Raw genomic sequence first — 16,148 nt, forward strand, 5'->3', positions numbered from 1 at the left:
GATATAAGAACATTACCTTTCGCATAGCTTACTCACTCCAGCTGTTCTGTTTAGATCGAGCAGCCTACGCTCTACTCAGCACTTCTATTAAAATATTTATCTTGAACTTTCCAAGTTGATCCATTTAATTTGCGGGTGTTATTTTAAATTATAACCGAAGCAGTAAACAGAAGTACCCAGGTTAACTGCCACATCTACCAATAATGTACTTCAAATATGAATGGATCAATCAATATACAGCATGACGCAAAACACACCTAATAATGCTCTTAAGTGAAATGCATAACTACATCATGTGCTGGTAACATGCAATGATCTCTGTAACCCATAGAATATTACACCACCTCCCACAATCATCTTACAAACACGAACAGCCGCTATAACCAAATGCAGCCTCTTCATGTCTGTAGGGCTGGTTTAAAGCAGATCCTGTCAAACGAGTCGAAAACAAAACGAGTAATGAGAATGGATTATTTTCTGCTGAAATCTACCTGCCACTGTTTATACAGGACTGCAGTCGGGTGGATCAAAGTGTGCCACACGCAGGTCGTAACACTTGAAACCAAGGGAAACATCCGCCGACACCAACGCTCACAGACAGTGAGTCCCGGTGCGAATCGCACGGATCAAAACCCCTGCGCACATCTTAAGTGTGATTAACACCAAGACGTGAGCACACGCCTTGCATAAACATATCTAATTTGTCTCGTTTCATTTAAAAAATATATGCCGCTCTGAATATTTTGCTTTTTGCCAATCAATCCATGCCAGTAGTGAACACCGACACGTGTGCACTGCTATGTCTTTTATTATATCAGGTTATTGTCAAAGGCCTCCCGTTCCTTATTTTGAATCTTTGGTGTGTTTTAGGCTTTACGGGACACCTTAAACATTTTATGTGGATTGCGCTGTTACTGCTCTTATAAAAAAAAAAAAAAAAAAAAAAACAATAGCCATAGTGAACGCATCTACCAAAGTCTATAAAGCGTAGTGACAGCATGGTAAAGCACGGGTACGCATTGTAAGGAACAGAGAGGTATGGTAAAGCATATTAACAAACGAGGCAAACCAGAGTAAACTAGGGGAAAAGCAGAACCATGGGGAAAGCGCGGTAAATCTGAAAAAATAACTTACAAATGTACTGTGTAAACTGTTATACAGGCCGGTGAAGCGAATGGAGCGTGTCAGTCTATGCAAAACGAGTTTCTAGGAATTATTTATTAATTATAACCGCAATGTAACACAGGGCTTCCTTGCATGTGCCTGACATATTTATGTTAATTGCGCTGCGCTTCAGTGGGAACCGTTTGATCTTTGCCTCCGGCAGCGGGTCTGAGTTTCGAGGGGTGGGACTTTCCCAGGTTGCAGAAGCACACGCCGCTGTTACTGACACACTCCAGCTATCGACCTGGGCGGGTCCCGCGGGTCTGCAGCCGACATGAAGGCAGTAAAACCTGGAGCAATCGATGTTATCTACTGCTGCTGACGCGCTCCGATTGGCTGCCGAGTGTGGGAAAGCAGGAAAAGCCTCAGACCCACGATATCTGACACAGCGCGTGGGCTATAAATACACGAGGTCCTTTGCCATATCCACAGACAAGCAACGGGCCAAAGCATTGCAGAAACTACTGACAGCAAGCGCCAAGACGTCCGACAATGGCACCTTCCACCATGCACAGTGCTTTCCAAGTGACAACCAAAGAAAAGAATAAGGTAGGGTTTGTTTGAATATGGTTGAAATGTTTTCTTTTTAATACCCTTGTCTCACATTTCGTCTTGGTTGCTTGGAGTACAAATCACTAAAGCTGTTCCATTTTTTTTCTCCACAGTTACGCAAACCGATCGTGGAAAAGATGCGCAGAGATCGCATCAACACCAGCATCGAGCAGCTGAAGACGCTTCTTCAGAAGGAGTTTCGTCAACAGCAGCCGGGTTCCAAGCTGGAGAAAGCTGATATCTTAGAAATGACCGCGGGCTTCCTGAAAGGACAGGTCAAGACCAGCACCAAACTGGGCTATAGCCAGGGCTTTTCCCAGTGTCTGCAGGAGTCCATCCGCTTCCTGTCTCTCCAGGCGCCACAACAAGCCGCTGAGTTGAGAGTGATGGAGCGTTTCTACGGATCACAGAACGCCACCCTGAGTCGCTTATCTCCCCAGCCTCTCCAGAACTCTGAACCTCGCCAGGTCTGCACGAAACAGCCGGCTAACACCAGCCCCTCGTGGAGACCCTGGTAAATCAGACATTAAAGAAAAAGAAAACACATATCAAATCAAACTAGAGGAGAGCTTGCATTCAAGATATTCTCTGTGGCTGTGTAGGAATGTATGCGTTCCGTGTATTGTTTCAGTTCACCTGATCAGGGCGAGAGATTCCAAATCTCATTATGCTATAGAACGTGCTTTGAAATGAGAACACAGCTTTGTTCTATATGTGAGTTTTAATTCAGTTCTACACGGTTTGTAGGTTTGCACTGAACTGCATTGTTGTATATTACAGTAATTGCATGGGGTTGAAAATGAAAGAGAAATGTTCTCCGACCTTTCCGCTATACCTCCTTTATTATAGAAATTGCTCTAGATGTCCTGCCTTTTGTAAAGGCTTTACTGTGAACTATATTAGGTTCATAACGTATTGTACGCGCTGTCAAGGCACATGAACAATACATGTGTATATATAATGTACAATTTTTATAATGAATGTGAATGAATGAATTAGCAAGGATGGTTTCTATTGCTATCTCTTGCTAGCACTTGTATTTCAGTATCTGGAAAAAATATGTTGTCGTGTTTTATACGAGGCCCCTGAGTAATAAATCCACTTGATTGTACTTTGTGTTGAGTCGTTTCTTATAGCTTTCTGAAAGGACACTGGAACCCATTATAAACATAAACACGTGCGCTCTTCCTTTACAAACCACGAAGAGCAGCCCCTGTGACGCACAGTGTCAAAAAGCATTAGCAAACACAGAGCGAGCGACTGACCTGCGTATTGCATCCTGAAATAAAGGTAATCCGCTCAGAGAAGAGGCAAGGCATTGCATCCTTTACTATTTGTGCCAAATGACGCACGTTTATGTTATTTAATTCTTAGAAATTATCACGGGAATACACACACAGGAATTTAAAAATGATCAATCTAGACCGAGCGCTCCAATGTGAGGCTGAATAAACCCAGCCTCTGAGTAATATTTAGGCTGTGATTTATTTTAGTAGTCCACAGCTTTCCCTGTCTCACACCTTCATTGTGGGTTTATCTGACACTTCTGTGGAACATTCATAGCTCAGAAATGCGGGCAGCTATACAGTACAAGGTACATAACGTATACAGGCGTAAACCCATCGTGTGTATTGCTTCAGCTGTCCGTGTCCATTCGTAAACTGAGCTATACTGTGGACGAAGAGGTCATCTAGATCTTAACTTATAGTTACATTTTATATTTTGTTTTTTAAACTCGTGTCTTGATGCCCATCCAAACGATTGATTCATCCACAGGCAATTCAACAATAATTGTTGTTTTACAATATAACCCCCCCCCCCCCCCCCCCAAAAAAAAAACCTCAAGAAAATGTTTGTGTTATAAACCCTTATATCCGTGTTCCAGTAAGAACACCCGCTGCGTAATGTTCAGAAACGTGTCTGGTCTGGCGCTCAAGGCACGCTTCTTCTGTTCCCCCAATAAAAAAAACCCGTCTGCATCAAAGTAGTGCAGCCTATCCAGGACAGCTTGAGACAGAATAGAAAAACGTGTGGTTCCGCAGACAATGTCATCCATGCGTCTTAACACCTGGGAACTGAGACCCCTCCCCGGAACACACACGCAGAGCTGGTGCAAATCCTTCTCACCGGGGCACAGTGTGATCAGCACAGAGGTGCGGACACACGCCGCTCTTTCTATCTGATTGTATGACGGACTGCTTCTAATCATTTAACCACGTCGCTCAAAATTACAATCGAAGAAAGTAAGAGACAACAAACGGGCTAGCAAACTTTAGACCTACAGCGGCAGCCTGTATCTACAGAAAACCTGCCAAATCTGTCACTTCAGGCACATTCTCACTTCATCAATAACACCAGTCGACTCTTACTCGGCTAATTCAGGAAACGCGCAGGTGCCTCAACACTTATTACAGAGGCCTGTAATCTATATCCCACTGTGATTTAAACACTGTAGCCCCATTGCTGTGTGTCAGTACCAGCGGCGTGTGGGAGCTGTGTGCACGGCCTGTGCTTCTGGAACCTGGGAAAGTCCCACCCCCCGAAACTCAGACCCGCTGCCGGAGGCAAAGGCGCTTCCCACTGAAGCGAAAAAAAAGAACAAAACACAATGCATCTGTATCGCATGTCACGCATACAACAGCCACAGAGAGACATTTTAAATACAGTATACACATAATAACACAAAAGCGGCAATTTAAAAGTTACATTAAAACTCATTAAGCTAAGAAAGCCTCTTTATAAAAAAAGCGCGTTTCTAGATATATAGCATAATTGTTTTTTTTTTAAGTTTTTAAAACAAGTTTTTTTTAAACATGGTGTTTTTTGTTGTAGTTGTAATTATGCCTTAAAAATCGATCTTATATTTAAAAAAAAAAAAACAGACCAGTGTACACAAATGTGAAATAAATGAATGAAGATTCCAGTTGCATATTCTTTAAATGTTGCCAGCAGGGATAAATTAAGCTTGACCTCACCCCCACCCCCCACGCCCCCCCATGCGCCATTTAGCAAGGCACACTTCTATTGTCCTGTTGATACTCGCCCAGAAAGGAGACTTACACAAGCGAAGGTCAATCGGGCACCGTCACGCGTGTTAGCCAGCTGTTTGAGCGAGAAGAGCGCTCCCGGGAACGGGCACTATCAATCCTGCTCAGGTGTGTAATTGATAATTCGCCCACACGTTGGTGCTGTACAGTCCTCAGCTGGAAATGAATATTTCGGTGTACGCTGTTGTTTATGTTGATAATATACTGTAATATGATAACTCTCTATTTGTATTACTCACAGTAGTTTTATAATTGTATTGCCACCAGCCTTATAAGAAAGGTTTTAAATTTGAAATAAATAAATAAACCGTTATTATAAACAATATCTACACTCCAAACCTAACAGTTGAAAATGACATAATGCCCCAGCATACGCTCCCATTGGCGCCTGACCTTCACGGGAAAGAAGGACACAATACCTGGTATTCTTGAATCAGACAAGATAAAAGGATACTGAAGAGGCGAGCCTCGGGCTTGTTTGAGTTTCCCCACACTTTGATATAGGTCATCCGGTGAGACAATAGACAGTCAACGAAAAAATAAATACAATAATAATAAGTATTCATTTCATGATTAACTGACTGACTGTCAATAAGAGATAGGAACCCCTCGGGACAACAGACGGGAGGGAGTGGGAGCACGGGATCAAGTCGTGTTTTTGTTAATTACATTACTGTTTGTAAGACAGATCTTGGATACATTTGACAGTCGTGTAGCCTCCGACTCAAAAAAATATTGCAATAACCAGCCAAGAAAACAAAACAAAACAAAAAAACAGTGTTGGTACTTATCAGTCCAAAACGTCTTGCAATCTCAGCGTGCGCAGGTCCCTTCCTGTGTTTTCATCCATGCCTCTTAAACCGGAAGGTCTATATTCCTGGTGTTTTAGATCGGCATGATTTTCCCAACAGATAGTCCCTTTGACCAAGGCCTCAGTCGTAACCACTTATTTTTTTAAGAAGGCTTGAATTGTTATTTTAATTTACAATGGGTACTTGAGCGCCACGCACTGCCCACTCTCATCAAACACAACCTTCAGTCTAAATTAGCGCACCTGTTGAGACAGCCTGGTCGGATTCTCTCAAAGGTACAGCTCGCTTCATTGGAACAGGGCTGTTTAAAAAGGTACTGTCCCTAACCAAAGGATAACTGGGTTAAGGGCAGGTTGGGTAACATGTAAGTGCACAGGAAGAAATCAAAGTGAGCTACCTTTACGAGTTTGTCAAGAACTAGAGAACCCTTTATTGAAGCATGGGTCTGAATCGTTTACACTTCAGGGTCGGTTGGGAATTTTAGGTATCGTTAAAGTCCAGTCACGGATTAAGGCACAAGTGTGTTGTTTCTGTTTTTAGGTGAAGAGACAGGAATCCCATCAAAGTTTAATCATTGGCATTACAATGTGTGTAAAATGTTTGTGTTTACTACCTGCTGCATCAGAGACAATTCGTTTACAGATAGGTACACATCTATCGGTGTAGATAGATTCCCGAACCAATGCGTAAGAACTGAGAACACAAACCATATGCAATTTAAAGTATTTATTGCGAGTGTATTATATCATCATACAAAAGTATGCTTAACACTTTCATCAACAGAAATACATCCAAGAATAATCATTAAAACATGATCGGTAAAGTAAAACAACAACTATAATGTTAATGTTCCTATTATACCCGATAGTGTTTCCAATCACAGATTGTTACAAACAGGACGATACAAAATGACATCGTGCCATTACAAAAGGCAACTAAGATTCTTTATGACCAAAAAAAAAAAAAAAAAAAAAAAAAAGTTTTTAAAACTTCCCATAACGATAAAGAATACACTGGAGAACGCTTCTCCTACGAATGTAGAGTTATATGCATTTATATCATTCCACGAGGTGATGTAACAGCGACACATTGAAATGCACCCATCAATTCTCCCTTTCACTGAAGGGAACATGTTGAAAATATCTCAAAAATAGGCCAGTAACTAATCGACCCAATACCTTTATAAAAGGCGACTATCATACTCTGCAGGTAAAACAAAGACACTTGCATTGACGTTTCTCCTGTATAAGAAACCTTAATAAGTGCAGGACCGCTGTCACAAACTACAGAAAGAACCATCCTGTAAACGCAATGCGTACATATTAAACATATTGTAAAACGATGTGCTCACATGTATTATACAACCGCCGTTCAACAAGAAGGCAGCTTGAAACAATATTAAAAACGGAAATAAACATTCCAAACTACCGGAGGGTTTACACCCCCCTCCCCGGGTTTAGTGGCAGATCTACCAAGGTCTCCACACTGCTCTCTCGGGGCTGGGGACGACTGGCTTGGTGAAGGTCTGGCCAGCGGGAACAGTCACCGGAGATGCAGGGAAACTGGAACTCGTGGCGGCTTTCCTGTCTCGGTAGAAGTGGGTCAGCAGCCGCTCCCCTTTCTGAGGCGCGCAGAGGGACACGAAGTGCATGGTCTCCTGTAGACACCGGGAATAGCCCTCGTTGTAGTCCGCCTGCGGGGCTACCGGCTCAGGCTTCAGCTGCTGCTTCAGAAAGCTCACGGTCATCTCCAAGACGTCGGCTTTATCCAGCTTGCTGTTGGGCTCGTGTTTCTGGAACTCTTTCTCCAGGATCGTCTTGAGCTGCTCGATGCTGTTGTTGATGCGGTCTCGGCGCATTTTTTCCACCACTGGTTTTCTTAGCTGCACAGAAACAAAAACGATAACAAACGCGTTTAGCGATCTGTGCATTCGGAGCGCAACAATACATTTACAAACATGACTTCATTAACGCATTGCAAATGTTGCTTTCCTGTCTAGTCCTACTTACTTTGTTTTTTTCTTTATTGGTGAGCTTGAGGTCACAGAGTTCATTGTCGAAATTGCAAGGTGACATTTTTGTTTGAGCAAAGGGGCCGAGAGGTAAAGACGCTGAGTTCTCAGAGCGCGCTGAGCGGTTTCTGGTTCGAGTGAGTGCTCTTCTCTTGTATTTATGACGCACGATTTGCATGTGAATGCATGGGTCCCTTGCTCGGTTAGGTTTCCCACACTCAGCAGCCAATCGGCGAATCCCGCAGAACAATAGGAGACACATCGATTACTGCATGGTTAAGCGACTCGTCCTGCGGGTTATCAGCATGAAACAGGGGCATGTGTCATGTGTCGGTTTTTTAATAACCTGGGAAAGTTCCACCCACTATAACAGAAGCCGGTTGCAGGTAGCCGAGATCAAACACAGAGCTGATCGAGTATTGTGAAAACCAAATAGATTGGACTTCGCAACTGTAAGATCCTTTGAGGCTACACCTGCACACGTTGTCCCAATGCATGATAGAAGCATTGTGAACCTGTTGAAGAACCGTGGTTCTATATTTAAACCATACCCAGTAAGAGCTCAATCTGTATTTCTTAGCTATAATTATTAGAATTGTCAACAGTAAACCTTAAGTGTGTATTATGCTTTTTCACGTGGTTATATTATGCATTTAACACAGTTTACCCCAATTTGCCAGATTTATTAATATAGTTTACCAATCCTCTCCTTTTTTTAAATGTTTACTTATGCTTTACCATGCATTATTATAGTTTGCTATGCTTTTACTGTAGTTAACATTTAAGGCGACTGTAATGTTTGTCTTAGTGCGTCTGAAGTATATCACAAACAATACAACCCCCCCCCCCCCCCCAAAAAAAAAACAAACAACAACAAACACATAGAAGCGTTTTAATTCGGCTGCATAATCATGGGGTACTTTGGGAGAAAATTTGGGTTTTATTCCGGTTTCTGGTTTAGACACACACACACACACACACGCGTTCTTATGGGGAATGTCGAACAAAAGGCAGCTGTCAATCTCCATCAATAAAAGGCACACTTCTTTTGTTCCGGCTCCCTGAGAAAACTGAGCAATGAATGGATGAACAGTGTGGGAAACTCCGCCAAGCTCTCACCCACACGCCCTGAAGTCAATAGGAGAGATTTCACAACGACAGGCGCCACTTTCATCATACCTGCGGAGATTAGATATTTAAAGAACCACAGACCCTTATTTTACCCCATTGCTTACAGACCAGGGACAGCCATCTGCTTTGCCTTGCGGAATTCTTGCGCGCACCTAACCCTGCAAGACCATGCGTGTACTGCAAATATTAGCAGATCCACACAAAAAACACCCAGTCCCAACAACAAAACAATGGCTGAATACACGCATTATTTTAAACTGTGTAACCAAGCCATTAAAACCGATAACCCCTGACACACAACCGCAACAGCAGCCGGCTGCTGCCCCTTGAGGAGCTATTGTTTAGTTTATTGGTTCAGCTTATCAGTCTTCATGGTACACACCTGAATGAACTTAGAGAGACGCACAACACGAACTACACCTGTCAAGCTAACACTCTACCGAGCGTGGGAAAGGTGAAGCGTTCGGATTCTCACAGGTAGCATTCCAAAAGCAAGGGCCAGGTGTCCTGGGTGAAAATGACGCGTGGAACAGGCAGAACGTTGCTGCAGGTATTTGAGGACACGGGGCACTTTTCAAAAGATTACCACGGTTTATAGCAGACAGGTGCATCTACGTATTCTTTCATAGAAAGAAGGGGCGAATTTAAATTGTGTAAATATCAGTTTAAATATGTTTTTTTTTTTAAATATACAGTGAGAAAGGAAATTAAAGAACATAACCAAATATTTAAGAAATGAAATATAACTATATGAACTGTATGTGCGCTAAATCTCCAAATGACAGCGATATCCTTCCCAATGCCATTTTGAAAACCCTTCACAACTGTAACTCGTACACGACAGCTGCTTCATCTCAGGACCTGAACCATTTGCAATGCAAGACAGACATGCTACCCCAGCTCGCGCGTCAGCTCCACACCCGTTGAATCTTGTGCGGCTCACCGCACAGCTCGCCCTTCACATTTCAGCACGCGGGGGCCCACCCCACCCTTCGTTTCAGCACGGGGGGGCCCACCCAGTAAGCTGGCGCCTGACCAGCCGAAGGCTCCTGCTCTCGACTGTTCTGCTGGTGCGGTTTGGAATCTGCACGGGGATGTGCACCATCACCTTCACATGCTTTGAAACAAAGGCAAAGGCTTTTTTTTTTTTTTTTGCAATAATTGTAATTGCGAGCTTTAAATCGTTTCCTACTCAGAAAAATGTGCCTTTTTGCTTTTGCTTACAAAACAGATACTTTATTATTATTACTCATGTAAAATACATCTGTACAGGTAATCAAGTTAAATACTTTTCAGGAAGGTCAAGCATTCTCTCAATATAAGTGACAAGCTGCAACTTTATGAATAGCCCCACTATAGACCCAGCAGCGCATGTGTCCCGGAGGAATGTGCGAGCCCGGGCAGGCCTTGCTTTCCCACACACACTGCATTCACTGCCCGGGGCAGCGCACAAAGGAAGTGCGGCTGTTAGAGAGAGATAGCCCAGCCTTCACCTTCAATCGCCGTCTGGACATCAGCAGCACAGCAGTGTCAATCACTTATCAATCTCGCATTGAACACAATGGGAAATCACCAGTGCATCTAGGACAGTCAATAAGGAGTTACTAAACGGGGTTTCTTGTTTTAACCTACATTAAAAGTTGCTGAAATAAAGTGCATTTTGTAAATGATAAATAGCATTACTTTTGCACAGCTGCAAAGTATACTTATTGCAACACCTAAAAACCATAATAAAAGCATCACATTATATATATATATATATATATATATATATATATATATATATATATATATATATATATATATAATTTTTAATTTTTAATTAAAACGTGCTATTTGTATAGTTACAATTTTAAATCATAGCAATGTGTCCCAAGTACCATATTTCAAAGTAATTCTGATACGGGATAATTTTCCCGCCAGTTCCCTTTCATTACGTCCCTGTGAATGGCACAACATGTGATACTGGAATGCCAGAGGGGGTTATTTGACCATCTTTATTCCCTTTGTTTGGATCCAGCATTCAGCACCTGTTCAGCTGCTGGAGAGCTCTTGTCATCATTACAGCGACAGCTTATTGTGCCCCCCCTGGAATCACTGAAAGATCCCGAGTGTGGGAATCCCTTTCCACATTTATTTTTAGTGAATAGACATTCAGCATGATGAATATGACACCCAGCAAAAAAAAAAAAAAAAAAAGAATAAGCCATCTGAATTAGCAGCAGACCTTTGTGGATAACAGCTCTGTATTGTTTTCTTTTCTCTACCGTCCAGGGAAACAGATATCTGAAAGGCTCCGTGTAACCCAAAGCAGTGCTCAGCAGGGATGGTGCTTCAGAAAGAATTCTCTAGAAAATATCAGCAGACTTGGCGAAAGCAAGCACAGGCCCTTCTGGCGCTGACTCTTGAGACTAACAAGAATGCTTGGACTAGCACAACACCGTCAAACAAACGCTTTGGTGAATATTCTTATCAACAACATAATTTAAAAAAGAAAATGTGATTACTCGATTCAACCAGAAACCCACATGCTCTTTTCACATCTAAATTAAACAAGTCATGTTGTGTTGCTCAAGGAGTCATGCAGGACTTAGACACACAGGGGTTACACACACAAATCCGGATACATTATAGGTTGTTTGTTTGTTTTTTGCATGGTTAGGAGCAGAACATACCGAGGACAGTGGACTTGGAACCCAGATAGACCAAGATCAATGGGCTTCAGACCCAGAATCAGATGAGATGGTCATACTAGAGTAATTTAGAGGGGTGAGATAGAGTCAGACCAAGGATTGAGACAAAGTCGTGACTGGACCAAGTCTTGACCCTAGACCAATGGACGTAGACTCAGAGGGACCAGGATGAATGGGTTAGCTCTGTGGATTAGCCAGAACGGATCCAAGGCCCGGTTCCCTGTAACCTGGACTGCTGATTCTACTTCCACCTGTCTGTCTGTCTGTCTGTCCATTAACCAAAAAGACCATTCTTATCTTTAAACTATCTGTCAGTTTGTGTCCTGGTTCATCTGCTTTCCAGCGTTGCTTTGACTGTTAAAATAGGTTTTATCGTACTGCAATGAACTATTTTTTTTCCTGTACGCTTCTACACTGTAGAGAAAACCCACGTGTTAATGCAAGACAAACTCGTTATCAGAGATTGAATAGAAACACTCTCTGGGCTTGATTAACACGTCTGTTTTTTCCCCCCTTATTCACAGCCACAGATATAACCACATACCGCTTGCTCTTTTGTGTAACAGATGCCTCTTCTTCAAACAGGAATCTTGGAGTCCGGGTTCCTCTTGCTTTCCCACACGCTGTATTCACACAGACAGCAATGGAAGCGTGCCTATTAGCCATGCTTTTCTGTTTAGCGTTCAATTCCCTATGGAGCATCTGGACAGGAATCAACGCGGTTCATTTCAACTGTTATCAATTCAAACATGTGCCAGCACTGCAGATTGGGGCAGCGAGTCTTGCAGTTTCAATATTCCATATAGGAAGTGAGAGAGACAATGCTGCAGAGAACTTTAAACCAAACTTACTAAACACGTTTTAATTAGCAAGCAATCATCTATTATTGTTGGCTAATTAAAAGGGTATTGAATGTGGTTCAGTGCAGTTCATGTTTAGAACACAACGTGTGCGGTATACTTCAATTAACAGGGAAAGTCACTTACAGCCTAGGACTGTGAATTAAAAGAAATGTAATTAGAAAGGACTGAAACAAAGCGACCTATAATATGTGTAATTAATAATGCACACTGAATTTATAAAAATGCATTCTGCTATACACAAAGAGTTATACTGAGAATTACTATTATTATTATTATTATTATTATTATTATTATTATTATTATTATTATTATTATTATTTGTTGTTGTTGTTGTTGTCAGGTTTGTCGCTATTGATAGGTCTGTTATTAACGATATTATTTTAGACTTTTGTATTTAGATTAATAAAGTAGATTTACTAAAATTATCAGCTAAAGCGTTGTTTTTATTGAACTTGCATTGAAAAAAAAAACACATCTGAACTAATTCTGCACATCTGCCAGTAAACTCTGAGAAAGTTTTAAGCGGGAACTCACAGAAGAATGCCTGATATCCCACTTAATCCCCCGCAATTAAAAAGGGGGGCATTTGGCTTTTAAAAATCCTTTGAAGCAGTCGGCAAAAAAACAAAACAGTACAAAAAGTTTCATTTGGTAGTTTTCCCGCCATGTCCACACTTTTAGAACTCCGGTTTAATGAATGATACGTCATGTGATTCTAGAACGCGATGGTGAAAGCGGTTCTGTCTCCCTCGGGGTCAACCCGTTCCCAGGTCCCATCCCACCATTGCGCTCTCCATTGTGCTGCACACACTCCACCTGTTCACAAGAAAACGCGTATTATCCCCGAGCAATACGCAGCCAATTTAGCGTGAAGTAATTGAAACCGCTTCTATTGTCGTTCCAGGGGCACTGATTGGCTCCCGAGTGTGGGAAAGCCTTACAAGACGGAGACCCACACTTTCTTGCACAGCCGCAGAGATATAAATAGAGGACAGCAAGAGCGACAGAGATGCATTAACGCACCCTGACCTTTAACAGACACAGCACTGCCTGCCTGCCTGCCTGAAGCAGCTGTCATACAGCATGGCTCCGATCAACGTGTGCAACCTAGCTCTGAGCGCTAAAGACAAACTCAAAGTAAGTACTGAGCCATGTGGACGCTTTAAACGGTGCGCATACACGAATATCGATACTGATAGAACAGAAATCTATACAGCTGTTTAACCTGCTTTTTACCTTCTTTCCCAACAGATGAGAAAACCAGTGGTGGAAAAAATGCGCAGGGACCGTATCAACGTCAGCATCGAGCAGCTGAAGAAACTGCTGGAGAGCGAGTTCAAGGCGCACCACCCCAGCTCCAAGCTGGAGAAAGCCGACATCTTAGAAATGGCCGTGGGTTACCTGCGACAGAACAGCCAGCCGGCCTCCTTCAAGATAGCAACCCCGCAGCACAGCTACAGCGACGGCTTCTACCAGTGCTTGGAGGAGACGCTGCGCTTCCTGTCCTTCCAAGACCCGACGAAGGAATCCCAGTTCAAAGTTCTGAAGCACTTCCAGAACACCCAGGCGGGCGGGCGGGATCCGCTCAGCTCTGCAGCTGCACTGGGCTCCCAGCACGACCTTCTCAAACGCTCTTCCCAGGGCGACGGCAAGGTGCTGTGGAGACCCTGGTAAACTCGCACACACAGCCTTCGTTTAAAAATCAAGAGGGTGCTGACGTGACTGCATGTGACAGCCCATGAAGAAATCCTCTCCGAGTAGGAAATATGAATTCCCCCTTTTTAAATTAGACATTTTGTTTTGCAAAAGTTTGTCGGGTTCCGCTTTCTATTGAAAAGCTTTGTTTTTGCTGCTTGTTTTAGAGTTACACAGAGAATGCCTTGCGCGTGAATATCAGGCATGATAACTTTGACACGAGCAATCTGTGCATTGCAAAAGAAAAATTAAAAATGCCAGTGTTGTTTCCTTCAATATTGAAGGTATTTTAAAATTATTTTTGTATAAATTGTAACAGGCTCTATAATATTTATAGAGAGCTTACGATGTGTGAATTGTGTTATTTCAGAATGTAATCGGATACATTAATAATGAAGAAATGTTCTCATGCCTTTGTAAAGTATATTTTTTGTTGGGTAACAAACACCTGAATGTAAACTTGCCCAGATGACGTGTGTCGGGAATGTGACCCCCTGTGTGAATTTCTATGCTCAGAGAAGTGTTTCGTCGTCCTGTAAAGTCTGGGTAGAGACGCTGTAGCAAGGACTGATGATGCTGTTAGCCCTTCATCATATTGATGACTTGAATACATCCAGTGTAATGTTTTAATGATCGTTTAAAATGAAAATTAAAAAAAAAAAAACTGCAAACATGACGATGTTATTTTTTTTTCTCTCGTTATTGTACTTATATATGAATCCCATCTCACACTCTGCATCTACTGAGAATGTACGTGAACCCATTCATAACACAAGCGGGGAATACGGGCAGTTCTAGAATGTACACGAACCCATTCATAACACAAGCGGGGAATACGGGCAGTTCTAGAATGTACACGAACCCATTCATAACACAAGCGGGGAATACGGGCAGTTCTAGAATGTACACAAACCCATTCATAACACAAGCGGGGAATACGGGCAGTTCTAGAATGTACACGAACCCATTCATAACACAAGCGGGGAATACGGGCAGTTCTGTAAGTTCTACCTCACAGTAGGTAGAGAAGGCACAATCATGCTGGGACAACGTGTATAGAGTATCACTTTGCATTAGTGATTGCACTGTTGAGATGGATCTGTGCTGGCCATGCAAGCGGCAGAAGGTGAATAATCTAAACCAAACTAATTCAAACGCAAGTGACATATATGTCGGGTTCTAAACAAATCTCGAGCACAGTGCTACGTTCTGGTTCTATGCAGCTTTGTTTATCCCGCATTTGGTAATTATCCAGCGTTTTATAAAGAAGCAGTCTTGATAACAATGATAATAACAATGAAACCTCAATCAATAAATGCTAACGCTTGTAGTACACGAAATACAACAGGCTCTGAATGCGTGTCCTGCATTATAAAGCTTATAAAATCACGTGTAATCTATAACAAACATAACTCAAACTAATCCATCTGACATTCTTACGTTTAAAAACAACTGTTGAGTAGCACAGCTTCACTAACACAGCTGCCGGCTGCCACAGAATGGTAACGGCGGGCTTGTTGAAACGCGAGGCTGTGGGTTTGTGTGTCCTAGAGGGTTTGTGTGTCCCTGCATCGACCGCTTCCAAACCCACAACAAAAGAAGCGTGTCGTGTTTCGTGCTGCATTCGTGTTGCTATTCGTTCATGCGTTTGAGTCCCACAAGACCATCTGGATAGGAGCCGTGCCATTGTGCAGACGTTTTCTTTCATCATCATTATTTAACAGTATTATCTGCACTGTGTAACGTACACTGCATTTAAATATGAAGCTTGCATTGTAACCCTTTGCTGCCCGATAAGAATTGTAAGTAGCCTTGGATAAAGGCGTTTGCAAAATAAATACCTAAATAAAGTAATAATAATAATAATAATAATAATAATAATAATAATAATAATAATAATAATAATAATATATCATCAAAGAACACAATAATTATATTTATCCAAATATGCATATACAAATGCGACTCGTTAGTATGGTAGCCTATTAATTTGTTTAAAATTATAATGTAATCAAATTTTCCCCATACAAAAAAAAAAAAAAAAAAAAAAAAAAAGACACAACCTAGCAGGCCTGGATGGGTACAGTCTTAATAGATAAGGAATAGATAATTGTCAAACCGATGAACATCACACAAGAGCAATGTATTTGCCCTTAACAAACACAGCTGTTCCGGACGGT

The 16,148-nt window shown here is 42.1% G+C and overlaps 4 protein-coding genes across 4 annotated transcripts in view; 2 read left to right on the plus strand and 2 right to left on the minus strand.

Annotated features, from left to right (window-relative positions):
- LOC121328947 (espin-like protein) overlaps positions 1–25 on the minus strand; it is a 23,102-nt gene extending 23,077 nt beyond the window's left edge. The window contains exon 1 of the mRNA XM_041274101.1: positions 17–25. Within this exon, the coding sequence (XP_041130035.1) occupies positions 17–25 (9 nt within the window). The remainder of the gene's footprint in view (positions 1–16) is intronic.
- A 1,508-nt stretch (positions 26–1,533) lies between these two features.
- Positions 1,534–2,941, plus strand: LOC121328576 (transcription factor HES-5-like). The gene is made up of 2 exons (XM_041273342.1): positions 1,534–1,713; positions 1,830–2,941. The coding sequence occupies exons 1-2, from the start codon at positions 1,657–1,659 to the stop codon at positions 2,232–2,234; spliced, it is 462 nt and encodes a 153-aa protein (XP_041129276.1). The 5' UTR covers positions 1,534–1,656; the 3' UTR covers positions 2,235–2,941.
- Positions 2,942–6,312: 3,371 nt separating this feature from the next.
- Positions 6,313–7,998, minus strand: LOC121328573 (transcription factor HES-5-like). Its single transcript, XM_041273339.1, has 2 exons — positions 7,585–7,998; positions 6,313–7,457 (listed from the first exon to the last, which is right to left on the minus strand). Exons 1-2 carry the CDS (start codon positions 7,846–7,848, stop codon positions 7,044–7,046), a joined length of 678 nt encoding a protein of 225 aa, XP_041129273.1. The 5' UTR covers positions 7,849–7,998; the 3' UTR covers positions 6,313–7,043.
- A 5,182-nt stretch (positions 7,999–13,180) lies between these two features.
- LOC121328574 (transcription factor HES-5-like) lies at positions 13,181–14,633 on the plus strand. The gene is made up of 2 exons (XM_041273340.1): positions 13,181–13,410; positions 13,525–14,633. The coding sequence occupies exons 1-2, from the start codon at positions 13,357–13,359 to the stop codon at positions 13,945–13,947; spliced, it is 477 nt and encodes a 158-aa protein (XP_041129274.1). The 5' UTR covers positions 13,181–13,356; the 3' UTR covers positions 13,948–14,633.
- Positions 14,634–16,148: the final 1,515 nt, after the last annotated feature.

Source organism: Polyodon spathula, chromosome 16 (genome assembly GCF_017654505.1).
Source record: "Polyodon spathula isolate WHYD16114869_AA chromosome 16, ASM1765450v1, whole genome shotgun sequence".
Lineage (NCBI taxonomy): Eukaryota > Metazoa > Chordata > Actinopteri > Acipenseriformes > Polyodontidae > Polyodon > Polyodon spathula.